This window comes from Ambystoma mexicanum, chromosome 8 (genome assembly GCF_040938575.1).
Source record: "Ambystoma mexicanum isolate Mex_15411 chromosome 8, UKY_AmexF1_1, whole genome shotgun sequence".
NCBI lineage: Eukaryota > Metazoa > Chordata > Amphibia > Caudata > Ambystomatidae > Ambystoma > Ambystoma mexicanum.
In genome coordinates, this window is record NC_090929.1 from 1,225,664,150 (window position 1) to 1,225,691,095 (window position 26,946).

The following is a 26,946-nucleotide window of genomic DNA, read 5'->3' on the forward strand; positions in this document are numbered from 1 at the left end:
CTTCATTAATGACACACATAGACTATAAGATTGACGAATTTAAAATGGACATTCAACTCATGCGTCAGGACGCCCGCAACTTAACCGAGAGGGTGACAAATACAGAGACTTCAATAGAAGAAACGGCCGGGGCCACAGCAGCCTTGAAGTCCAAGGTTGCAGACTTGGAGAAGAAAGTGGCTATCCTAGAGGAGAGGTCTGAGGAGGCCGAAGGTCGGGCAAGACGGGGCAATATTAGGATCCTAGGAGTACCAGAAGGAAGCGAAGGCCCAAACACTACAGCCTACGTAGAATCCTTGCTACAACAGGAGATTGGGGCCAGGAAACCTTCGCAGGGATTCGCGGTCGAAAGGGCCCACAGGTCCCTCCAGAAGCAGCCCCCACCTGGCTCATTTCCCTGACCAATAATTACTAAAATACTAAACTTTCAGGATAGGGAAATCATCTTAAGGCACTCCAGGGAAGAAGGCCCCATCGAACGTGGCGACTCTAAAATAACCATTTACCCCGATTACACTCAAAGTGCAGAGGGAGAGGAACTCTTTCGTCCCAATAAAAGCAAGACTTCGACAACTAAACCTGAAATACAGGCTGCTCTACCCATCGCGCTTGAAAGTCATCTTCAATGGGCGTGCCATATTCCTAGAAAACCCAACGGCCGCCAACATGTGGCTAGAAGATAACAACCTTGCTGATGGTAAAGATGCTCCCCGGATGGAGGATTGAGGCTCTCAGACCATCCACACACGACACATGCTGCCATAAATGGCCACAGTAAGCACAAGCAGCCGGACCTCGGAAGGTAATCCAACTAACAGTTAGCTACTTAGAAACAGCCCTCGTTCGGCCTCTCTGCCAGACACCAGCCCTATCCCCCGCAAACAACCCAGGTCGGGCCAGTCACCTGCCTGACCCAGCTCGCGCCCGATACCCGGATGGGTTTAGATGGCTCGAGAGCGCCCGAGCACCACAACGAAGATGTAGTCGCTGGGCGCACCAGTTTGAGTTTTGTTAACAGTTTTGTTAGTTATACAGTCTTCAAACCACTACTGCCGAAGAAGCACAGGATGGGTGCATGCTACAACTCGGGGGGGGGGGGGGGGGGGGGGGGGGGGTGGTGAGGAACCCGGTTACTCCCGTCTGCAGTCTCATAACTTCAGATTGCCATTACTCCAGGCTCCAGATGAGGAGCTGCCAGTCGGGCTTGAAATATTGATCCAATGGCGTCACAACTCAAAGTGATGACGTGGAATGTGAGAGGGATGAGCTCATACCTGAGATGGAACCGAATACAGTCTTCTCTCCGCAGGAAAAAGGTTTCGATTGCGATGTTGCAAGAGATGCATCTTACGGAAGACACCATGTCCAAATTAACCGATTGATAGGCTGGGACCGGGAGAGGATCCCCCTACTCTAAATACTCAATACTCAACCCGAATGTACCCTCCCAATTGCAAGGATTCGAGTCCGATAAAGAAGGAAGGTATGTAATAATGTGGGGCACTATCGAGCAGACTCCAATTTGCTTAGTCAATTCGTACTTCCTGCAACATGGAATACCATCACACCTCAGAGCAATATGCGCACGGATGGCACACGGCCGAAATGGGACCTTTAAATGGGGGGGGGGACTTCAACTGTGTCATTGATGGCTCTATGGACAGGTCAGTACCACCCCCACATCCAAGTAACCCCGCAACATGCGCCCTGACAGAAACGCTGGAACAACTCAACTTGGTGGATATTTGGAGGGAACAGCATCTTGTTGAAAGGATCTATTCCTATTATTCAGCCCCGCACAAGGTCCACACAAGAATCGATTATCTGTTCATCGACAGAGAACAAATACCATTGGCAGAAACTACGGCATATTTAGGAAGATCAATCTCTGACCACTCCCCACTGATCATGCAATGGCAATTTACGGGACCTAGACCACCAATCCCCATGTGGAGGATGCCTACTGCGGCCCTCGCCGACCCTGAGTTCAGAGAGGACCTCGCTGAAAAACTAGAGGAATACATCGACATTAATAAAGGCTCAGTATCTACCTGGAGCACATTGTGGGAAGCCATGAAGGTAGTGGCTAGAGGTGAAATAATATCAAAAGCTGGTGGTACTCGCAGGCAATTGAGGACTGAACTCGAAGCACAAGAAGAAGAGATCTCTCGTCTAGAATCCACCTCAAGCCTTACTCCAGAGGTTGAAAGGAAGTTGAAGGAAGTCCACGAGAAATGCCAATCTTCCTGGGACAGATTAGAGAAGTTTGACTTCGCAACATACACTACCAGGTCGCACAAGGAGTCCGACAAACCCGGCAGACTGCTGGCCTGACTGTGCAAGCGTGAACGCCCCAGGCACCTCCCAACTGAGATATTGGACGAAAACGGGATATGTCACAAGTCATAACTAGCAATTAATGAAGCGTTTGCCAAATTCTACTCCAGATTGTAATCCCATGACACACAAATAGCCAGAGATGAAATTAAAGAAACACTGGAAGAGATAGGCCTCCCCAAAATATCCAGCGAACAGAGAGAGGCACTGGAGATGGAAATCACAGCAGAAGACGTGACAGGAGCAATCAGATCGCTGGCCACCTGTAAGGCTCCCGGAAGCGACGGCCTCCCGTCTGAATTTTACAAAACATATGAATCCACCTTCACCCCAATTCTCCACGAGGTCTACCAAGAGGCCTACGAAAATGGGGTCTTACCTAACACTATGAAAGAGACAATAATTATTTCCATTCTCAAACCAAACAAACCACCCACTGACTGTGACTCTTATCACCCTCTAGCCATGTTAAATTACGACAGCAAGATTCTCACCACTATACTGGGCAGCAGACTCGCTAGGGTGGTAGGGTCCCTAATCCACGAAGACCAGAACGGTTTTGTTCCAGGACGCAATACCACAGCCAACCTGAGAAGGCTTCAACACATTATGGCCGAAACCTATGAAAGAGAAGAAGACCTAGCAGTACTATCACTTGATGCCATTAAGGCCTTTGATTCTATCTTCTGGGAGTGGCTCGTCGAGGTGCTGAGAGGATTCGGGATTGTCGAAGGCTTTGTCAGATGGATCACAGTACTCTATAATTCTCCTGTGGCAAGAGTAAGGACCGGCAGAATAGTGTCTGAATCCTGGAAAATACAAAGGGGCACCAGACAAGGGTGCCCACTATCGCCCATGCTATACATATTTGGGCATGGAGCCGATTGCCATATATTTTAGGAAACAGTTCTTTGACGCTGGCATCAAGTTGGGCAACGAACATAACATAATATCACTATACGCGGACAATGTCCTTTTACACTTGAAAGACCCCCAGGTCAACGCACCAATCACATTAGATGTACTAGACAACTATGCGAAATACTCTGGGATCAAATTCAGCAGACTGAAATCCTCTGCCTTCCCCTTGGCTAGCCTGAGAGGCCTAGAAGAAGCTGATCTCCCGGACATTGGGATAAAGTGGCAACTTGACACGTTTCGGTACCTAGGACTTAATGTGAGTCACACCCCGATGCTCACACACGAGCACAACATGGAAGTAGCAATAACCGGCCTTCGCAGATCCATGAAATTTTGCTCTAGACTCACACTTGCAATGGTAGGTAGAGCAGCAATCGTTAAGATGATAGTTCTCCCTCGATTTCTATATTTCTTTGTCAACATATGCCACTATGTCAGACCGCCCTTCTTTAAGAAATTAGAGGCACTTATCAAGGACTTCCTATGGGGACCTACCAGGCAGTGGTCAGTCAAAAGGCCGAAAACATAATACCGAATGACAAAAATCTCGGAAAAAAAAATATCGAATTATTTATTTATTTGTGTTTTTGGGGTCAGGTAAGTAAAAAAAAGGGTTAAAATAAAAAAAGGGGGGGTTGAGGGGGGGAACCCCCCATTTCGAAAAAAAAAGTCATAAAAAAAATTCAATATTTTTTTTTCGGCCTTTTTTTTCGAGATTTTTTTTTTCGAGATTTTGGAATTCGGTATTATCACTATAAACCCTACCAGGCATACATTGACTTTGGCTACCCTATTCATGTCACACAAGGAAGGGGGAATACAACTCCCAGACCTCCAGTTGTATTATCTTGCGGCACAGCTTAGCCACGTGACGAAGTGGCTCTCGGACGATCCGTCAGCCGAGCTGGGGCTATTGCGACAATCTCCCTCCAAAATATTCCCCAGGGAAACTCTTTGGAACCCTCTACGACAGTCCCCAGATGCCCCCCTGATCGTCGAACTTGGTAGGCAGATTTGGACCAGAACCTGCTACATCAGGCAGGTGAAACATCCTTACTCTCCAGACAACCCATTTTGGTTGACGTGTGCAAAACCGAATCGGATCTCTCCACAGCTAGGAGATGGGAGGGCGCCGGAATTTATACATGGGGAGATATGTTTGAGGAGGGCGAATTCAGGGATTTTGAGTCACTGCAGGCTAATGAAGGGCTATCAAGCGGCCAGTTTCTCTGGTATCATCGGCTCAAACAAACCGCCAGGAAGAACTTGTGCAGCTGGCCGGAGGAACCCACCCCAGACCCACTGTTACAAGAGATGCACGACCTTATGGATGGCTGGAAACCGGTCTCTCGACTCTGAGGCACAACGACAAACCCATCCCCAAGAGTGCAGCACTGAAGGCGAAATGGGAAACAGACCTTGAAACTACGCTTACAGACAAGGAATGGGAAAGAACGTTACTATATCCCAAGAAGGTGTCGAGAAACTCCAGATTCGGTCAGATACAGCTAAACGTCCTATATCGGACGTATATGACCCCACACAGGGTGGCCTCCTTCAACAAACAGGCCTCCCCGGCATGCCCATGGTGTGGGAACGACAAAGCTGATCTGATCCACATGTTCTGGACTTGCACCAGGACAATGGCGCTGTGGTCCAAAGTTAAACAGACCTGCACAGATGCCGGAATAAGCAGATATGAATGGACACCCGGGGAATGCTTATTAGGGGCTTACCCCAGGCCAAGCAAATACAAACATGTTGTCAAGTTGATGGACATTGCATGTATACTTGCAAAGAGAACTATAGCCATGGCATGGAAGACACTAGGAGGCCCGAGACATGAACGCTGGATGAAAGAACTAGAGAGATGGACTGCAGCCGAAACCATAGCCTGGCAAGATGGAATCATCTCTAGTGGAGACATTGCGAGTGACACTCTAGACTCTTCGAAGGCCCTCTTGAGAGATACACACTTCAGTGCAGACCATAAACCCCCTTGATAAACCCCACTACTTTGCCATAACTGATCCCTCGCACTCGCCTAGAGATGGCGATCCTCTTGATCGAGATCCCTCCCACTTCCCGAGATATCGGAACCCCTATTTGCAACCATGCCCACCTGAGGAGAAAGATGAACTGTTTCACATGAAGACTGTTGTTGATTATGTTTAAGGTTTTAGTTAATTTTCTTGTATTTGTATGCATCCAATACAAATGCCAATAAAATGCGTTAAAAATAAAGACCTGTCTTAGGCAGTGCATTGCAATCCGATGTGCTTAAGGAATATGATGCTACGTACTGTTTTTCTGTGAATCTTCTGTGGCATATAGTTTTTGGTTGTTTTCTGGTTGTTGTAAAAAACAATTAAGATGTATATTTTTTCTAAAGTCACTTGCCAACTCAATTATACGCATACAGACAGCTCACCATTTCTTACTCTTCAAGTGTCCATTATCACTAGCTAATGGAGAGTGGACATTTTGAGGCTTGACCTGATCATATGTGTGACAATTGTGAGGGGTCGGAAATGAGAAGCAGACACAAAGTTGTAATATTTGTTGTAATATTTTCATTATCCAACCTATTTCATTAAAATAAAGGGTTGGATGAAGGCCTCTCTGTCCCTATCCTGACGAGAGTTTCCCTACCTAGGAAACTAAAACTAAAGAACAGTCTGTGTGTCTAGTCGTTAAAACATATAAACTGTCCTTGTCTCCCAAGCATACTCTCCTCTGCCTTTGACACAGTCAACCATTCTATCCTCATAAAACTACTCTGTGATACCCTCGGCATCACTGACCGGGAACTGGATTGGCTATCCTTTCCTCACTAATCACCCTTCCCAGTTGTAACTGAGTGCTTTCTTCTCCACCACCACATGTTCTACCTGTGGCGTCCCTCAGGGCTCTATCCTATCGCCTTCAACATCTAGCTCGCCCCTCAGGCTTACCTGTTCTCCTCCTTCTCTCCTCATTTCCAGTGCAATGCTGATGAGACACAGCTGTCCTTCAAACGTCCCTCTACTACCTCCTCTTTCTCCTTTCTCATCCTCGATTGACTGTCCGCAATTAATTTATGGTGTGCAGCCAACTATCTTTCTCAATGCCAGTAAAACAGAGATCCTCCTCATTGGGACACCTGCGCCCTCCTTTCCTCCTACCGTCTGGACACCCTCTGTAGGCCCCCTTCCTCCACCATCCTGTGAGGCCAAACACTTTAAGGTCATATTCTACTTTGCTCTCTACTTCACCCCTCGCATCATGGACCTTACCAAGAAGGGCCACTTCCAGCTCCAACTCCTCATAGGCAGTCTCCCTTTCGTCATGTTCCCCCAGAAGCTCAATGTCTCCAAAGCTTTGGTTGTCTCTAGACTGGACTACTGCAACAGCCTCTTTCTCAATCTCTTTCCTCCCTATGCCCCTTCCAGCTAATCCAGAATAATGCTGCAAGACTTATTCTTGGCTTCAAGCCCAGGGGTCATAACTCTCCAGACCTAAAATCTCTCCACTGGCTCCCGATGGCTGCAAGGGTCAAATTCAAGACCCTCAGCATCATCCACAAGGCTATCTGGGGCCTGGGACCACATTATCTCCAACTTACCCTCCCTAAATACTCCCCTACTAGAGCCCTCTGCTCCTCTAACTCCAACTCCTTGATTGTCAAATGCTTCTCTAAGCAGGGAGTGGGGCAGGCATCACTCCTCGGCTGATGCCTCCCTTTGGAACAGCCTCCCTGCCCCTATCGGACTTGAGCCGGACCTCCTTAAGTTCCGGAAACTGCTCAAAATTCTGCTTTTCTCTACCTCTTTCCCTTCCCTGCTAATTGCCGCCCTTCCGCTGAGACAGGTGACCTCTACCCAGTCGATACCAGCCCCCCCCCCCACTGCACTGCACATGCGGGTCTCTGCTTGGTAGCTCTACATCCCACCCTTGGGAGTCGCCCGCACTAGCACTTAGTCTGAGGCTTCTTCCTTGACTCCCCTTGGCACTTCCCTTCCGGGCCCCCCACCAGTACTTGTCCATTCCTTTCCCCCCCTCCCCCACCCATCCCTATCTCCTGCACTTCTCTTCACTGCAGTTGGACGTCTGAATACCACAAGGCCTAGTAGGTCCATGGCTGTATTTTTACTGCTTTTGACAATGTTTTTTCTCTCCTCTGTTCCCTTCTCCTTTAGCCTTGTAGCGCTTTGAAACGCAATTATGTTGTATAAGCGCCTAACAAATGCTCAATAAAATAAAAATAAATACTAAGCTGACCCTCAAACTAAAATGAACAACTAAGAGTGCAAGGAAATGTCTCGGACTTGTTTCACAAAAGTTGTTCACAATTAAATCATGTAGATAAATCCAACATTGTATTTTGCAAGGAGAAACCCTTGGGTCCAGAGGATGGTTCCCTTCCCCTGGATGTTTAGGCAGGATGGCAAAACGTGTCTTTCAAACAACAGTTTCTTAAGGAGATCTCCTGCTATACTCCCCCGCCAGGTATCTTGTCACAAGGTTTTATACTTTCATATACATTTGAGTGGATTTGCCTGGTGGTATACTCCCCTGCCAGGAATCCCTTTCTGGGGTCTTGCAGATCCCCTGGTATATTTCTCTGCCAGGTATCTTACCCTTCACCCCCCAATGTTCACTGCCTGATGTGCTCCTTTCACCAGGACTTTGTCTTGGTTTCAATGTCCTTTTTAATATAGCACAGCTGTATTACTTCAGTGTGCTTCCGCTTCATTGGCTTAAGGTCCTACTTGTTCCTACTTTCCCCCCCATTGACATCTTTTACATGGGGACTTATTCACGTTCTGTCTTAGTACTTTACTTGGTCTGCATTCAAAGATTCTTACTTGCTAATAAGCCTGTTGGTATGCTATGCCCCAGGATCCCCAATGGTTCTGGGCAAGATCACTGGTGTCTTGCAGCATTCCTGACCTGTGGAACGTTGCTGCGATGAAGCTTCCTCTCTGGGACGCCTCCCTCTCACTGCAGACCTTCCTACAGCGCTCCCGGCAGCTCCACGTTCACCCGCCGGCAGGACTGCTGCTACTCGGCACTACTGTGACTCCGGTATCTCTGCTGCTGCTGCCGGTACTCTGATGGTTACCCTCTCACCCCCCGCCCTCTACCGGTACCCGCTGCGTCTATCCTGGCCTTGCCCCACGTTGGTATGTAACATTTCTAATTGCAAGCGGCTGTCTGGAAAGGCCTGCCTTCTCCAGGACGGTCCTTTCCCATACTGATTCCTTCTCCAGCTCTGCCTCTAGTTTGAGGGTGGACACCATTTTTAAATGTTCTGCACATTCATGCTTCATCAAAACAGCTAGTCTGTACGTACAACTTTGTGTTTCTTCGTTAACCACTCCCTCCTCATCTCAGTACTTGAGGCCTTATGGTAGTTGGACTCCATAGGATTTCTAGGATTCCCAAAATAATACTGTTTAGGACTTTTATTTAGAAAAACGTTAGAGACGGGAGATGTTGGGTGCATAGGTATGAATGGACTTCTGACTGGAGTGACAGTATGCCATCAGAAATGTAGGTGTCATAGGGTTTTCCTCCTAAGGAAGGGGGAAATACTGCGTCTCTTCTAATGGAGGCATTGCCTCCTCCCAGCAGTCCCCTGCCACATGATTCCCCCCCCCCATAGTGCCACCCCCCCCCCTGGTCGGGATCAGGTAGCGGCTGCGTCCCCTCGCCATGTGAGAGATCATCACTGGGGAATCAGTGATGACTCTGCAGGATTCGTCACACATTCTATTAGTCTTTCATAGTGCTCATGATGCCACACAGATTCATCTAGTTTCATTTGATCCATTCGGGTGATGATGATAACTAGGACCGTGTTTTTTTCCTGGGGTTAAATGGTGGTGGCTGAGATCAACTTGTGATACTTTTCATCTGAGATCCATTTAGGAAGGGGAATACATGCCTCTGGAACCTGTCCCTCTGTACTACTGAACTGTAGTTGTGATGAAGCCCTATATACAGTCGATTCCACAATACCATGACCTAGGATATTCGGTTACCTCTCTGCCAAGTAACCAACCACTTTTTTCTTCTACCATGGCCATTTGCTCACCTCTGTAGTGGTGCTGGCCTTATTTAAATGAATTTGGGACAATCCTCCCCAATACATTTCCTGATTTTATGCAACAATTTTGTCCCAGAAATCTGAAGTGTACTTGTTCACTTGTCATTCGGTACATAGACATCAATATAACAGGTGGTGTCATCTTTTGGCGCTTCACCTTTTTTTCAGTGGGTAACATACCCAAATAAGTAGCTCCTTCATTTTTGTAGAATTAATCTTTTAAGAGTAAATGAAATGGCCCCTTCCACTGTGGGGCCTAAAATGTCTTCCACTGATGCACTTTTACATAAACGTAGTCTCGATGCTCCAGCAAGTGGCAGGCCATTGGATTCTTTCGGCAATTTTTTGTTGATCTGCCAATGGGTCGAACTTATACATTCAGGGATTGCCTTGTAATACCCTAACATCATATAATCTGCTAGGTGAATATTTGTGTGCTAGGCAGTCCCTGGCAGCGATGAGGGATTATTCATTGGATGCCCCATTAAGACTTCATGTTCGCTTAGCCCAGTTCTACTATGGATTTTGCTTTGAATGCTAAAAGGTGCTAATGAAAGGGAATCTGACCACTTAAGACCTGTCTCAGGACATAACGTGAGAACAAAAAAGGAAACCCTTACAACAACCAGGTGCTTGTGAGAAATGTTACCTAAGAATAATATTGTTTCTATTGGTAAGCTCCTTCTAATTTGATTAATAATATATATTGAATCAAAAATGCAATGAATGTATACATTATATGGTAGGGGGCCTGGTTAGCATAAATCTAATCACAATCCGTGTGAATTATCAATTAAATCCAGAGGCAACCACCAAGAATGCTTTAATTACATATTCCCTAAAACACACTACAAAAAATCTGACCTACCTACCATAGTACTCAAAAATAACAAAGTTTAGATTACTCCTTAATATACATTAACTAAAATAAATGGACCATTGTGTGCTGCCTGGGAGTGACTTCCACTGATCTGAAAAATAAACCAGTACACTTGGACTAAAATCGTGTCTTCCACTGGCTTTCCCCTTCACTTACTTAGAGGCTGGCTTTATACTGATCAAGATTTGTATTTGGATACCTTGTGGGGGCCGGGGGGAGTGAATGTGCATGTCCTTTATTTAGCATGGGCAGGTTCAGAACTATGAAAAGGAAGATCTAACACAAAGCGAGTAAAATGCGAGTTACCGTGCCCACTCACTTCGTAGTTCATTCTTTTAGGGTCCTACAATGCAAGGATTTTTGCTGCACTTGGCAAAGTGACATTTTGCTCACTGTGGCGAACCAGAAAGAGTCACCGGACAACATATGACATGTTAAAAGTGGTTTTATTTAAATTAAAAGAAAACTCCTAACTTTCCCTATTTTTAAGAGGCAAGTTCCCTACCTATCAAAACTAATGGTGCAAGTCAAGTTCAAAGTAAAATGAATCCTAATCAGCTAACTGGCTCTACCACTTTAGAAAATACTTAACTAAAAGGAAAAAGGGGAGCCTTGCCCAACAGCCTCCGTATGGGCTTTTACCTCGCCCAACTAGTGATTGACTGGCTCTCAGTCTCAAAGTTCCTTTAGGCTATGATGATCTAGCCTTCAGTTGTCGTACAGTCTCTTGCAAAAATAACACTTATCTTCTTTAGGAGTCTCACTTTCCCCTTGGTACAGAAAACTGGTTCTTGTTTTACTTTTATCAGCTTCTGTTTCTAGTGTCCAAATCCTTATAGGGTTACTTAAACACGTTTGTCTCGCACCTTCTTGACGCCCCAAAGTCCATTGGCTCTTTAGTAAGTATTTTGGTGCTAAATCACAGCATTTAACTTAGGGCGTCTGCCCAATCTGATATTTCAGATTCCCTTTTCCTCAGGCACTTTGATCGTCTTGCTCCACAGCATTCACCTTCATTTCACTCCATTTCCTTAGGGCGTATGACCATTAGCTTCTCCTAAGTTCTCATACTTTTGGCAGCTATTTCAGGCATGATAGACCGTGTCCATCTCCCTCTCATCTGTTTAAGCAGGGCCGTGTGGCTGTTAAATTTTCTCTCCTCTGCTCCTCCTCTGCCCCTCTTTCCCCCCCCCCCTCTCTCTCCCTCTCCCTCCCTCTCGCGCTCCCTCTCCCGTACTCCTGGAAACTAATAATTATAGAGCTCAGTGTTAGAAAGATTTCCCTTGGGTGCAATTTTCCCCTCATTTATGGACCCCCCAAACATTTTGCTTTTGTTTGTCTAACCTAAACTGACTTTTTCCAGTTTTCCAGTGCAGCACAGCCTTCAGCTGCGCTCCCCTGGGCTTTTGCCCATCTGTTATGGGGAAACTGACACGTCCTTCAGACGGTCAGTACTGGGAAACTGTTTCCTTTAGTCTTTCACTATTTTGCCATTCTTAGTAACTTTTTATCTATGTGCCAAGTACCTTACAGTACCGCACATAGGGGTCCTTTTTGTTTTATGACCCTAAAGACCCTCTAAGGATTTTCTGGTGATTGTACAAGTGTGCCTAGAACAAACTGGTGGCAGCAGTTTACTTTTATAGTATTTTTACTTCTTTTTAAAGAATTATATCGCGTTTGGCTCAGGACTGAGGCCAGTGCTGAAAATGGCAATGCCACAAAGTCTTTTGTTCTGTCCTTTGGCCATTTTTTCCCTTTGCCTTCCCCCCAGGTCGAGCCGACCCAGGAATTCCATATTTGAGCATGCAGGCTCCCGTGAAAACCGCAACTTTCTTTCACGGGCTACTACATGTCATGTGTGCTAGTGCCCAGTAAGAGGATTGAGACTCTGGTCCCAATCCACACTACTAGTGCCAGTATGTCTAGTATGCCTGAATGGCTGGGAACAGAAAGCAGATCTTCGATTGGTTAGCCTAGATTTGAGTGCAAAACGAATCTTGGGTAAATGAAAGGCCTCTGCATCCATTCCAGGTCAATCAATTGAAGTTCACACCAAACTACAGAAGGAGCCAAGTATCCTGAAATGCTAAAGCAGACCCGTGAACCAGCAGAGATGTGCTGGAAGATTTGGCACCCTGAGGCCGCTGTTGTTCCGTTGGACCCTTGTTTTTGCATCTATCACTGAAGGCCTGCATGGGCACTTCAACCCTTTGAACTAGTGGGAACAACTACTCTCAGCACCTCCTGATTACTCTCTTAAAGAGCCTCATCTGAAGTGCTTCCTGGGCCATCCTTCAAACTGACCAGCTTGAACCCGGGGTATCTATCTCATAGGAGCACTGCCGTCCCGAGTTGGTACTTGAGACTTAAGGAATCACCAGTTTGTGGTCCTGGGCCCTCTGCCACCAAATTTCATAGTCCTTGCTCCTCTGGGTCGCAATTTAAGAGTGTGCCGCACCGTGAGCATTTGCGGTCCGTGTGCCAGCCTGCTGTGGTGACGGTCTCTGTAGGATTCTTGCCTGCCTGCCCCCGTGTGTCCTGAGGCGTCCTGCACTGAAATGGTCCTCTTTTCGTCACCGAGAGCTGAGAAAAGGCTACTGTCCCGCTATGGACGATCGTCCCATCCCACAGCCGGTGAGAGCCAGAGCAACCTGTAACTGCAGGGGTTGAACTTACAAGCAACCTGGCCTAGACTGGCAAAGTTTGTCCCGGACTGTGTCGAGGGTCTGGAGTATTTGCATCACTTAACGGTGGCCCCCTTGCACAGCCATTGTTCTTTACGCACGAGAATCCTAAAAGAATACTCCCGTTAGCTGGGCTAGCCTGCGCTCCCTAGCTATTCCGGAAACTCACTCTGTCTTCAATGGCAGACCATGCTCGAATAGTAGGACATTGTTCTTCATCACCTCAAGCCCCTTCCTGAACTGCTACAGCTCCCTGAAGACAACCTGCTTTCTCTCATTACGCACAACCGTGCTTTTTCAACGCACTGCTGTATTGAGCATAAGGCTCCCCACTTCGTAGGGCTGGATTGCTTGAGTTAGGGATCGATTCTGAAGAACTGCCTAATGCTATTTATGTGTTAGCCGCAACCTGCAACAAGAGTAGGTTGTGTTTTCCCCTTTACCACATTAGGCGAAATCCAACTTGTATCTATGTTAAATGGTGAAAGGCGAGTGTGGTAACTGTTTTATAAGACTGTGGTTTATTCATGTTTAATTATTAAGGCCTATAATAAATGTATGTGTTTTTTATATACACTTGTCTAAGCATATTCTGTGGAGTTTTACTATGTGTGTGGTCATTGTGGGCTTCTGATCACTCTCACCCCTCCTCAGGCTTAGTCTTGACTGCCAGCCAATCTACCGTGATTGGTTTGGCTTGTCCAGAAAGTTCCCCTGTTCATTAGAGTGGCATCCTCAACCTCTGCCCACCAGGTCAGTGTTTATAAATCCATCTTAACGCTCGGTAGTATCTGCTTCCTCGTTGGTACTTCTCTGGGTGGGAAAGATGCTTGGGATCTCTGGCTCCTTTCATGTTCCTGTTCTTGGCATCGGTTGCTGGGTGCCAGGCCCACCACTGCTCGCTCCACCAGAGAAGATGGTTGTGTCTTTTCTCCTGACCGGAGCCTCTTTCTCGGTCAAAGTAACCACTGTTCAGCCTCCAACTACCAGGTCTCGCTTAGTTCATGCCACTGCTGGCTCTGTGGCTTGACGTGGCTCCGCCCCTCCAGGATGTCTTTGCTACAAAGGCTCACCTATGCGTAGTGGTTGTTCTACTCTCTCTGTAGGAGTCTCTCCTCTAGTCACAATCCACTCTCTTTATATACGTCATTGCAACAAAGGGAAGTGAGTCAGTCTTCCTTGATCATGGCATTCAGGCGACGTTGAGCATTAACTAAAGCCAAAAGAGTGAAAGACGGATCTGAATTGATTTGCCAGTCTTTCCAACATCCATGTAGGCAGAAAGGGTGGTGGTTCCTTATTGAAATGGGAGTCCTTCTCCCTAAGAGGGGAGTCACTCCCAGTGAGGTCCCACTTCCCCAGATACATAGGCAGGGTCTTGCTTGGTGGACTCACCTTTCTAGCCTCAAAGGGGGTGGCTCCCCTCTGGGGAGAAGGGACGAATTGTCCAGATTCATCACACCACCTTTCACCATCACCTTATCTCCCCCTGGCTTAATTTTCAATTTTGTGCTCCCTGATATTCCCCCTGCCAGTTCCATACCTGAACAAGCATGTTCTCTTGTTATTTGCTTGGTGTCTGATAAGCAAAGTGCACAATTGAGCACTCTGTACTAAAAAAAATATCAGCTACCTCTCTGTAAAATATTAGTAGATTTCCGCCCCATTGAAGGTGATGGATTCCGCCCGCCGGGCCTCCTGTAGGATTTGTTCCTTCTGGGGTTACCTCGTTATCACCACCACCACCACCACTACTTCTCGTTGACATGCTCCCCGGTTTGAGCCTCTTTGGGCCCGGCCTGTGGACCCTGTCACTGTGCACGTCCATTGACGTTGCGTTCGCCATGACATCTGCGAAGATCTGTTGGACCGTATCTTTGAGATCTTTGTCCGCAACATCTTTTGGGATGCACTTTATGCGGATATTATATCTCTGGGACCTGTTTTTCAGATCCTCGCACTGGAGTTTGAGATTATAGGAGATCCTGACTAGGTCCTCTAAAGTTTCTTCAGTTTTCCTGTTGTCCTCCACCATCTCCTGGAGAACTCTTCCGTTGCGTCACTGCACTCTTCTGATGATGCCATGTCTTTCTTCAGCTTCTAGATTGCTTTCTTTACTTCTGCGTGAGTGTTGAAAATTGGGTTAGGCATGAGGCTGTGATCTTGTTTTTGGAAATCATTGAAGCATGCTTTGGGTCTGCCCTAGTCATGGCCATGGCGATGGTGGTTTTCAATAGTCGGGTGTCCTCCAGAACCTGGTCTGCAGCCGGCTGGGGGATGCATCCAGAATCCCGCCAACACTGCCTGATGGTGCCCTCTTGTGGCGTGGCCGGTGGGTGCCGCTTGCCGGGTGTACCCTGATTCTTACCCCCAGGCATTGGGCAATATTGTGTGCAGTGCTTATAGGGCAGTTGCACTTTTGGACTAGGTGGGTGAGGCTAGCTGGTCCCTGCTAAGCCTCATACCCTGGGGCTGCTGGAGATACTCTGAGCCTGTCCCAGCTGCTACTCATCTGGTCGCTATGTGGCCCCCTGCTTCCTTCTCTGAAGTTATGCAAGTGTGAGATTTGCTGGGTCCCCAGGTGGGCTTGTGTCTGCCAGTGATGAAGGGTGATCAAGAGGGGGAAACCCCTCATATCCTCACAGGCTCCAAGATTCCTGAGCTTCTGGCTGCTCGCCTAGCACTACCCCCCTGGGTTCGCTCTCCGCTGCGGCCGGGCTGCGTTGCTGCTTATGGCGCTTGGAGCGCCCACTCCCTCCACTTGGAGTTTCAAGGCGTGTAGCGCGGTGTCGTCCCCGGGGAGGGTGCTCGCCGGGTGATGGAAGTGATCCCAGCTCCCTCGCCAACACGTCTCACTGAACTCGCTGCTGAAGCCGCAGGGTGCCTCTGCCGACTCTCTGCCCTTCTCGCCAGCAGCACCCGGGGCCTGCGACCTCCGTCGGTGGTGGCTTCGCTCACCCAGTGGGGTAATGAGCTGCTTGCCGCTTCTTCGGTCTCCTGCCTGGGAGGTAGTGCTTCCGCAGCAATCAGGCCAGTCTGCTCACACGACCCCAGCGACTCTACACTTGCACTGCGAGGCCCAGCATGGCCCGCTCCACTCACTGCAGTGGCTCCCCCATTTCCACAACATGCTGTCATTGGCCGGCTTGTTGCCTCAGAGGTTCGAGTGCTAGCCCCTGGTGATCCAGGACTGGAGCAGGAGCCGCGGGTGGGCTTATTAGAGCCTGCATGCGTTGCTATCGGGGCGACCCGGAGACTGCACACTCACGTCTACCAGTCGCTATCTTGGCATTCATTAATACATTTTTGTATGTGATATAAGTGTGAAGGTTCGTAGTGAACTAATACACTTTAATAAAAAGAAAATAAATGAAGAAAAACATGATTTTAAAATCTATTCACACACACACACACCTCTCTCTCTCTCTCTCCCCCCTCTCCCCTCCCCCTCCCTCTCTCCCTCTCTCCCTCTCTCCCTCTCTCCCTCTCTCCCTCTCTCCCTCTCTCCCTCTCTCCCTCTCTCCCTCTCTCCCTCTCTCCCTCTCTCCCTCTCTCCCTCTCTCCCTCTCTCCCTCTCTCCCTCTCTCCCTCTCTCTCCCGTCTCTATACACAGAGAGTAAAATCACCTTCTATTCACTGGGTGCTGAAGGTGGTCGGTGGAGTTCACATTGCAAGTTTAAATCTTTGTTCCAGGGTTCATTGTGCATGCTTTGTACTCTTTTACCCACATTTGAGGAATCAATCTTTTGAGGGTCGAATATTTAAGTTTTTATTTCTTTTTCTGCAAATATGCCATTTGCCATCTCTTTTTCAACCCCCTAGGAGGCAATGGGCTCGATATAATTGGTATTGCTTTGTTAGTAAGTCTGGCTAAGGAGGATGCTTTTGACCACGCAGGAAACGGTTTGTGCAAGTTACTTCTGTTATATATGTACACTCCTCTTAGTGTCCCTAGGTTGTGACAATAATTAAGTATTCTATGCTTGACAATGTGCAAGATTGAAGCGAATGTACATATGCAGCAAACCTATACCATAGTATTTTAAAAGTGCACGCACACTGAAAGTAAGCCCCTAAGCGCTCACACCAGAGTGAATATAACCCGCTAGGGAAGAAGGGGCCAAGTCGATCTTGTAAGGTAACACGTTTAATTTCATGCGCAAATGAGAGCAACAGCAATTAACTCTGCTGCCAATAATGTTCTGCCAAAAAGAGGTACAAGCAGAAACTTTTAAAGCAAAACATTGTCACAAATTATGCAATACATATGTTAATAACCCGTGCAGCTGATTGGATGGACCCTATACATGTGCTGCCTTTATCCATATCGGATGGCAGTTTATTGGTCCCAGTCCGTCTGTCTTCCATCACATGGGCACTGCGGGGCTCATCGACTCACGTTGAAGGTCGGACAACAAATAAATGATACTCCTACTGTGCAGCTTATTTATCACTCATACTGTGCACTTAGCAGGCTTCAAAACAGACAAACCGGAGGTTCCAGGGAACTAACTTTCACCCACACATTTCACTCACTCCCTCCGCGCCATCCGGCTCCAAGGTCTCCACCCTTGTTTTGATCTATAATGTATCCATCCAGCACCTTGCAATACAAATCGCACAATTTTCGCTGCAACGATACATCCTGTCGGTCCCCTTTGAACATTTCAGGACTTGTTACTTTGGGGTTGGTGGTCAAAGGGCACCTGATGTCATGGAATTCAGGGATCTTAGGTTTGTCAGTTATATGGGCTATAACTTGTGGTCACTTGGGAATGTGCCGGGTCATGCTTTGGCCAAAGTGAGATAACATGCCCACAAGGCGCTGGCCTCCGATTGCGGCCTTGTAGGGCACATTCCTCTTGGGTGAAAGACTCATCTTCTCAACACTTTCAAGAAGAATGGCCACATAGTGTGGCAGGTGGTGGTGCGAACTGTCCACATGGGAGCTCGGGCATGACTGGAGATTTCCGTTGCCTCGTGGATTTGGGCCTAATGCATGCAATGCAGCCTTTACCGTAATTGCCGCGTGTTAGGAAAGATTTCGTAATTGTAGGTAATTTTCCTTCCATGTGGCAACCCCTAAACTTTTTGCTGTTGTTTTTCACCTTGTTCTCGACTTTGCCAGAGAAGTGCAGCCTTCTGCCGCACTCCTCTGGGCTTTCGCTCCTTTCTTACGGGGAAACTGACATGCCCTTAAGACAGTCAGTACCGGGAAACACTGTTTTCCGTAGTTTCTTTTATCATGTTGCGGCTTTCGTGCAACATGACACAAGAGGGCACTGTAAGCTAAGTTACTGCTCTCTTGGGTCTCTAGCCTTCTACAGGCCCTAGATACTCTTTTAGGATTGTAACTGATCGGTGCAAGTGATTCACGGACGGGAATGGTGGCAGCAATCGTTTCTTGTGTTTTGAGCTCCTTTTGGCGTTTTAAGCGCGTTTCTCGCGCTTAGCCCAAAATGGCCAGACCACGAGGCTCATTTGTCCTGTCTGCTGACCGTCTTGCTCCCTTCACCTTCCCCAGGTCGAGCCGACCCGGGGCCTTCCTTATTTGGGCATGTACTTTCCCGCGAAACACGGATGCTTTTGCGGGCTTCTACATGCCTGGTGTGTGCCTCCAGGATGTGGGCTGGGATGTCTGGTCCCAATACACATCCTGGGTGCCAGAGAGTCTAGGGTGGTGTGAATGCCTGGGACCACTGTGGTCCGTGATAGGTCCACGTCTGGTGTGAGTATTGATGAGCGGATCTCCCATTGGGTCCCCTCCGTTTTGGCGCAAAGGGAACCGTGGATAAGAGGGGGCTGGAAACACCACTACCAGGTCGATCTCCCGAGTCCTCACGAACGAAGGAATACAGGAGCCAAGTATCCTGCAACCAAGAGGCTGAACCGAGGAATCGCTGGTGACCCGCTGAAGGACTGCTCCTCTGCACTGCTGTCGCCTTGTGAAACCCTTTTCACCTTTACATGAATCTGCTATTAAGGGAAATATTGATGTTTGCATATGTAGTGTTCCTTAATTTTATATTTAATGACCTTTTAATCATTGCTTATTTAATTCTCACTTCGACCCTTGGAATAGCGGGGACAGCTATTCTCGGCATCTTCACCATCTCCTGCTAGTAAGCCTTCGGAAGTGTCTCTGGGCCATCCAGCAGACTGACCAGCCAACACAGGAGTCTTGCTCTGTAACTGCCGCCAGGTTGTGTAGTATTTCGAGTCCTTGTCACTCTCACACGATTCGTACACTTGGCGTTCCCAGTTCTGAAGTGAGTAGTGTACATTTGGCTCAGATACACACGGCCGCTCCGTTGCCCTGCTGTGGTAACAAACTGTGCGGGTTCCTTTGTTTGGGACGTCTTTTACTCAACTCTGCTGCTGCAGACTCAACACGACGACGAGACGTCCCCTGCTCTTCTGAACCTGCCAGCGACTGAAACTGACGCGGAGAAGCCTGGGTCTGCTTGCATCGGGGACCGGTGAGTAGCATAGCTAGGAACTGGTCGCCCTCCTGCAGGAGCCCATAGCTTTTCCCCGCTGTGTCAAAACAGCACGCCTTTCCGTACTCGCGCTCTGCTTCTGCCCACAGTGGAGGCTGCGCTTGAGTCGCGGAACACTGTTCTTCTTCATTTGTGCACTAAACTGAACTGCCTGATTTCCCTCGAAGAGACTCCCCTTTTGCCCGTTGGCACCAGCGTGTGCAGGTACTTTTGAGCACAAGGCTCCACTCTTCGTAGGGCTCGGACTTCCTTTTAGTTAGGTGCCTCTGAAGGCGGACTGGGTCTAAGCATTATTTCGCACTGCCTGTTTTCCTTCCCTTTTAGGTGGACTACACATTTCGTGCATCTAACGCTTGAGACTTGTTTGTATTTGTATATATATTGTATTGGTATGGTATGGGTTGGTTTACTAGAGTTGTATTGTGATTTCTCGCTACGGTCATTGTTTTAAAGGCCTTGGAATAAATGTGTATATATTTTTAATATAACACCTGTTTGGAGTAATTTGTAAGTGTCCTTGCTTTGTGTGCTCATTGCGGGCTTTCAGTCACCCTCACCCCTCTTGAGACCTAGTCTTGACCGCCGCGATCGCTACCCTGATTGGTCTGGCTTGTCCAGAGGTTACCCTGTTCCAAGTAATTAGGTTGGCCTGCTGAACTTCTGCGCCGCCAGGACAGAGTTCAGAAATCCGTCTTAACACCACGCAAGCCTTTTTTTCTACCTAGGAATATTAATATTTACGCAAAATGGCGATGCCGCCCACACCTTGGTCCACACCATATGAATAAGTGATAATGTTAGCATGGGGGTCCTGCTGGAAGGGAAAGCGCCCCTTTCACTGAGCCCCTTGGTTCATTACGTGCCTTGAATGCATCTCGTCTTTAAAGCGCCTAGGGTGGGGCGGATGGGGCTGCCCCTTCCCAACAACAGGTACAATTGCCTGCAAAGTAGAGTTCTTACTATAAAACTGTGGCTGTACATTCATAGATTTGGGAACATTGGTCATTAAAAATTGTGAGGAAAGTCGAGACATCATGATGACCTCATGTCCTAATGGAACCTGTTGCTTCTAGTTAGGACTAAAGCAAACCTTTGCAGGGCAGTGACAAACCTCGCCATGCACTCTGCCATGATGCAAAGGAGCACCCTGTGTTCGACTTTACTGAATGCTGATTTGTTACCACTACCAACATGAAAGCCTGATAGGAAAGGTTGGAGGAGATTGATCAGAGGTGGTGGCTAAGCAAATAGGGGGGGGGGTGTCTGTCACTGCTTAGAGAGTGCAGGGAAACTGCCAGAGGGGGGGGGGTGATGATTTTAGCATGTTTGTATTTTCAGGCTAGAGTCAGGGCATCTATCGCTTTCCCACCTTGTTCTTTGTTATGATTTTATGTGGTCAGTAATTCTCTCTGTATGTGAGAGATCCTTTCAGTGTCACATTGTTTTGAAATTAATCTTGTTCATCGTATTTCCTTTCTTGCAGGTTTTGGTCGAAAAGATGTAGTCGAGTACTTGCTTGAAACTGGTGGTAATGTCCATGCGAAAGATGATGGCGGCCTCATTTCTCTGCATAATGCATGCTCATTCGGACATGCTGAAGTTGTAAACCTCCTATTGCGTCATGGTGCAGATCCAAATGCCCGCGATAATTGGAACTATACACCTTTACATGAATCTGCTATTAAGGGAAAGATTGATGTTTGCATAGGTAGTGTTCCTTAATTTTATATTTAATGACCTTTTAATCATTGCTTATTTAATTCTCACTTTTATCTCATTATGTCTAATGTCTTGCATGTTTTACTATTGACTAAAATCATTTGGCATTGCATTCACCCGTTAAAATTTTCTTCGTAAGAGGGACTGAAATGACATTTCTTTTTAAATTCTACATTTGGCTTGCTGTCCTGTTTGCCCATGTTTGTCCACCGGTAGGTGAGGTAGAGAACTGGGTATAGACCAAAAATAATGGACATATTTCTGTAAAACCTATATTTTTGTTAATGAGCAGCCGCAGTAGTAGTCCTGTCACATAACATACTTTGTGTGGTTTGGTATTATGAAGGCAGTAATGATTTTGCAAGTATGCTTGAGTGCTGTACCTTCCTTTTAAAATTGTTGCTTTCAAATATTCTGTTCATTAAACTTAATTACCATTGTGGTGTTTACATGTTTGTTTTAGTAAAATCACTAACTCCATTGAATGGGCACTGTGTGAGTTACAGTTGCTGCACAAAATATTCCTAGCATTGATCATGCCTTGCTCTTTTTGTGGCACCTTTTGATTGGCAACAAATTCTATATCAAAATTCAACTAAGCACTGTCCGACAATTTAGTTTGCACCATGCAAGGCAATCCGCTACGTAAATCGTGGGTTTTCACTGTCATTGAGAATAACTGTTCTGTGTTTGTTATAGTTCTCTTGCAGCATGGGGCAGATCCAACTATACGCAACATGGATGGAAAGACAGCATTGGATTTATCTGACCCTACTACAAAGCCAGTTCTAACAGGTAAGGGTTTCTGTTTTGTTTCATTTCGAGGGAGAAAGTCTGAGTTTTTTTCACATATCGGTCCTAATTTAACTGTAATTGTTCTGCAATGAGTACTGTTCTTTTTAGTGACATATAGCAATATCATTTTGATTATTTCATGTTTCTAGAATGTCTTAAGAAGACAATATCACCACTAGGATTTTTTTACCTCACTGCTCTGAGTTCACTAGCTCATGTGTTACTGGACTTGCTAAGCTGCCATTAGTACAGTCTTGTAGCTCTGTGTGTTTTACAGAGGTGTGTTGCTGCAATATCTTAACACTGCTGTTTAACTCCAGGGCTACCGGTGGACCATGTTTTGACATTACCTAATGAGAAAACTGAGTGCTACAAAGTACATGTCTTGCATCAACACACATGACTGAAGCAATAACTGTTACATTTACACCACTTAACTATGTGTGTGGTTGGTGTGTACTGCAGGGTTGCCAGTGACGGGTCAATAGTGTTGAGTGTCTGAAAGGACATATGACCTTGTGGTGTTTGAAGTAGCCAAGGCCGGATGTGTGAGAAATATTTTAATAAGTGAAAAGCATTCCACGTCTTCTAAAGTAAGCCATTGCCCTAAATATACTGGTACCCAAAGAACACCCTGATGCCTTACAATGCATATGGTTTCCAGCCTCACATGTCAAACACCTAAAGTATCCACATATTCTATTCAATCCTCACCATGAGACCCAATGCAACAAATCACACTCCAAACATGCGGGAGGGGGAGGCGAACCCATCTCTATGAACATGAGACAAAGTTGGAAGGTAGGTGGTGTAACAAGAAATCATGGTGGTGTACCTCGATTTTCCCAACAGGAGGAACATCCACACATCCATCACTTGGCTGACTTTGCCCCATGCCTGTCATCACCAACCGGACCCAAAGCACCAGCCTTTCTTAATTGGAAAATTCAGACTTCCTGCCCGAGGCATGTGTCTCATATTCCATCCCCCACGATAATTCAACACCACATAACATGCTCCTACTTTGAAAGCCTTTATAGGAGTGTATACACGCTAAAACAGTGTATAAGCTTAAATGTGATCAGGGCTGGAGTTGCCTGTATGATTTTTGCCCCCTAGGGCTTGGTCTACCACAGAATTGTAGTCTGGGAAATCCACCATCCATTGCGAGATCCAAACCCTGGGCACTGATGGACAAACAAAATGTTTATGATAAATTGTTAACTGCTGCGAATGATGAGGTGTATATGACCTTGTTATACCTATGCCTATTCTTCAAGTCCCTTATTTCTGGGAAACACAGTAAAGTCTTGCAACCTATATCAAATGTACTTAATATTGGTCTTTTGCTAACTGCTGTTTTTAAATCCTTAACCCGTGTTGGCATTCCTCTGTCCAATCAAATGTATTCACATTTTTCATCAAAAACCACATTGCAGTGGTACGATATGCAAATTGGGTATGGATTTGGCTTAATGAGTCAGATCAGGAAGGACTTCAGATGACAAAATCCAAATTAGGACCAAGTGGTCCACTTGCCCTGGGCCCAAGGCCGATAAGGTGAACACATACGAGTCCAAGGATATCCACTTCGTTTAGAATTCAGTTTTGAGCTATACAAATCAGCTGAACTTGCCCTCCAACCACAGCTATTGATATTGTTATTTTATTTATATAGAGCCTATATACAAGTGTTTCAAAGCGCTTCAAGGCGTGGGAGGGAGTAAGGGAAAATACAGTACATTCTTACAAGGCCTTAAGACATTAAGAATGGGAAAATAACCTATCGTACTAGGCCAGACGACATTTCTAATAGCGCAAGAGCATTTACAGTAAATGAGGGAAGGGGGGGGTGAAGAACGGAAGGGTGGGGGTGGTGGGAGGTGAAGAACAAACAAACTATCGTACTAGGCCTGACAACATTTCTGATGGTGTAAGAGCAATGACTGTGTTGAGGGGAGAGGAAGAGAGGTACGGGAAGAGGAGATAGGCAGGGAATCAAAGTGAGTATAGTGAGCAGAGGTAACGCCAACGAAATTCAAGGGAACAGGAGCAACACATACAAATGGGAGATGATGCAGCGATGTATGAGCACACCATGATGCAAAAGTCCATTAATGCATTTAACATCTGTACGATGGTGGAACATTCATAATGTCATCTGTTGTGGTACTTCGAAGGCATGGCAGTTTGTGGAAACAGCGGGGGCGTTGCTGCTGGAACACAGACAAAGCAAGGCAGTCCAGCTGACAACGGCAGGAGGTTGAGGCTGCGGATGGAGCAGGCAAAGTCGAATTTGCAAAAGCAGTTGGAAAACACAATGCGGCAGCAAGGCACAGCCAAATGCTAATTCGAAGTCAAGATGGAAAACAATGCCCGAGCTGGGCGAGGTAGAATAGTGGGAGTACAGGCGAGATTGAGTGAGAGTTGAGACAGTCACCGGAGCAGGGCAGAGCTGGTCAACGAAGGGATGTTATGGGGACTGACCTTCGAGAAATGTAGGATGCTCCAAGACTCTGTGTGGCTGTCGTGTGCAGGGGTCTCATCTGCCCCTTCAGCATGGAGGTGCATGAGGGGGCCCAAAGGCCCGGTCAGGCAGCGGACAGGGGAACAGACAGGGACCTTACATCGTGGGCCTTGGAGACGGGCTGGCATTTGCCTGCCGGCTTGCCTGATTGGTCGAGATGTAACCAGAGATTACCAATCCTAGGCGAGCAGGCGAGGAACAGGAGGGCCAGTTCTGCAGAACTAAAAAGGAATCTGCCATGTTGGAAAGAGGCCTGTTGAAGTGGACAAAGCATGGTGCAGTGCACATCAGATGCACTACGAGGTGGTTGCTGAGGCACGAATGATAAAAACAAAGCTTCTATTTGTAAAGGAGCATCCTTTCATAAAGTCGGAATTCTCCAGGCCTCGGGATGCAGGGGAGCCCATCCGGCATCAGAGAGAAATGTCCCTCTTGTGGTGACTAGCCCTAGTAAGAGTTGGTGTGCCACCTATGTAGGGTTCGCGGACAGACGAGAGAGACTGGCCCTGAGATGATAGACCAGAGTCTCGGAAAAGTGCAGCAAATTATGTAGGTAATGAATCCCACACTATACTAAAATCCATAACTTCCGGGACAAAGGATGGAGTCAAAACCAATGTGTTCCTCTCTACTTATCTGCTCACATGTGTATTTTAAAAACAACATAAGTAATTTCACCAGGAAGTCTGGTTAGTATACAGACATTCCTTAAGAATATGGTCGACCGGTTTCAGTGGGGTATTAATCCCTTCTTCCGCAATTTTTTTCAGGACCCTAACCCATTTCCCTTACGGGGAAGGGAATATCTACTCAACATGTGGTGATCACTTCTTGTGTGAATCATTAGCTGCCACAATCTTATTTTTCTAAAGACAATAGTTTCGAGGGGATTGGGTCCTCCGACGTATTCCATATCTATGACATGTAATCACCACAGCTGTGCTGCTTCGGAAACTTTTTTCTGCGTCCTGCGTCGATGACGTCGATGCGCCGTCGTCGAGGACCTCCTCCGACGTCCGAAGTCATCCGATGTGATAAGTAGGACGCACGACGCCCGTAGCCTCAGTTCCGTTTTTTCCGCGAACGTGTTGCTTCGTGAATCTCGGTTAACGCCTCGACTCTTTGGAGTTCTGTTCTTCTCGGTTCTTCGAACCTGTTTGTTTTGTGAAAATCCTTCGTGTGAAGATGTCTTCTACTTCGTCTTCGACCCCGCGTCCGGGCTTCAAGAAGTGCGGGGAGTGTGGGTCCAAGATGTTGGTGACGGATTCGCACGACGCCTGCCTCTGGTGCCTCGGGGAGGCCCACGACACGGATGACTGTATCGACTGCCAGTCGCTCACGTCCAAAGCCTTACGCGAACGTAAGAAGTTGTCGGTAAGTCGGGTGTCCAAGCCCCGGAAGTCGAGGTCTGCGGGGCTTTCGACGGATGATTCGAGGGGTGACTCTCCGCGTCATCGTCGGAAGTCTCGTGGGTCTCCTTCTAGGAGTCGGTCTCGCCACTCCTCAGCCTCTTCGAGGCATTCTCGGAAGCGCCGACACCGTTCGTCTTCCAGGTCCTCTTCGGAGGACTCTGCCAGGCACGTCGCGTACCCCACCAGCCGTGCGACGCCGGAGGAATGGGCTTCCTTTGGGAAGAAAATGCTGGCGATTCTTGAGTCGCAGGATACTAAGCCGTCCGCGCCCCCGAGTGGGGTTGGTCGTGAGAGGTCGAGAGACACCGCTCGCAAGAGTGGTCGGCACGAGTCACGGGAGAGGTCCCGTTTGGACAAGGAGACTCGTTCTCGACGTACCCGTTCCAGGTCCCGGTCCTCGACGCGTTCGAGACCGTGTGCATCTGTGAGGTCTTCGAGGAAGACATCGACGTCTGAGGCGTCGAGGGCGTCGACAGGCTTTCTCGAGGCTCCGGCTCCGAGGAAGTCGTCGAAGCCGTCGACGCTCAGGTCGTCGAAGGACACGCTCGGGGCTCCGGCTTCGAGGGCTGTGTCGACGCCGCCGATGTTGGCGGTGCTGCATCTGACGTCGACACTGATTTCCTCGACGCCGATCCTCTCGGCCTGTTCTCTCGACGCCAGCGCCGATTCGCTCGACGCCATCGACGCCTTTCGTGTTGGAGGTACCCCGTGGCACGGGGGAACCCCCTAGGAAGGCTCTGGTTAAGTGCAAGCACTCTCGGGTGCCTTCGTTTCGCCACCTGGAATATATTTCAGAGGCGGATGAGGATTCTGATGGCCTGGTTCCTAGTCAGGTTCCAGATGAAATTGTCTCGGGCCATAGTCAGTTTGACGATTTGAGGCAGTCACTGCATGATGCCAGTGGACTGGACACACCTCCGGAGGTGGAGTTTTGTAGGCCTGAGCCTGGCTCTCATGCCGATTCCTCGTACCGGCACCTTATGGGTAGGGTTTCTGAGTACTTGGGATGGTCTGCTCCCCCAGGGGAGTTTGTGCAGGATGATCTAACGGACATCCTTGATGTTGGTCCCCCAACTG

At 47.6% G+C, this 26,946-nt stretch overlaps 1 protein-coding gene across 3 annotated transcripts in view; it reads left to right on the top strand.

Annotated features, from left to right (window-relative positions):
- The window catches only part of TNKS2 (tankyrase 2), a 2,182,082-nt gene that overhangs the window by 117,459 nt on the left and 2,037,677 nt on the right, over window positions 1-26,946 (top strand). For all 3 annotated transcript variants that reach the window (XM_069611330.1, XM_069611331.1, XM_069611332.1), the window contains exons 2-3: window positions 20,900-21,124; window positions 21,835-21,930. In XM_069611330.1, coding sequence (XP_069467431.1) covers window positions 20,900-21,124; window positions 21,835-21,930 — 321 coding nt within the window. The remainder of the gene's footprint in view (window positions 1-20,899; window positions 21,125-21,834; window positions 21,931-26,946) is intronic.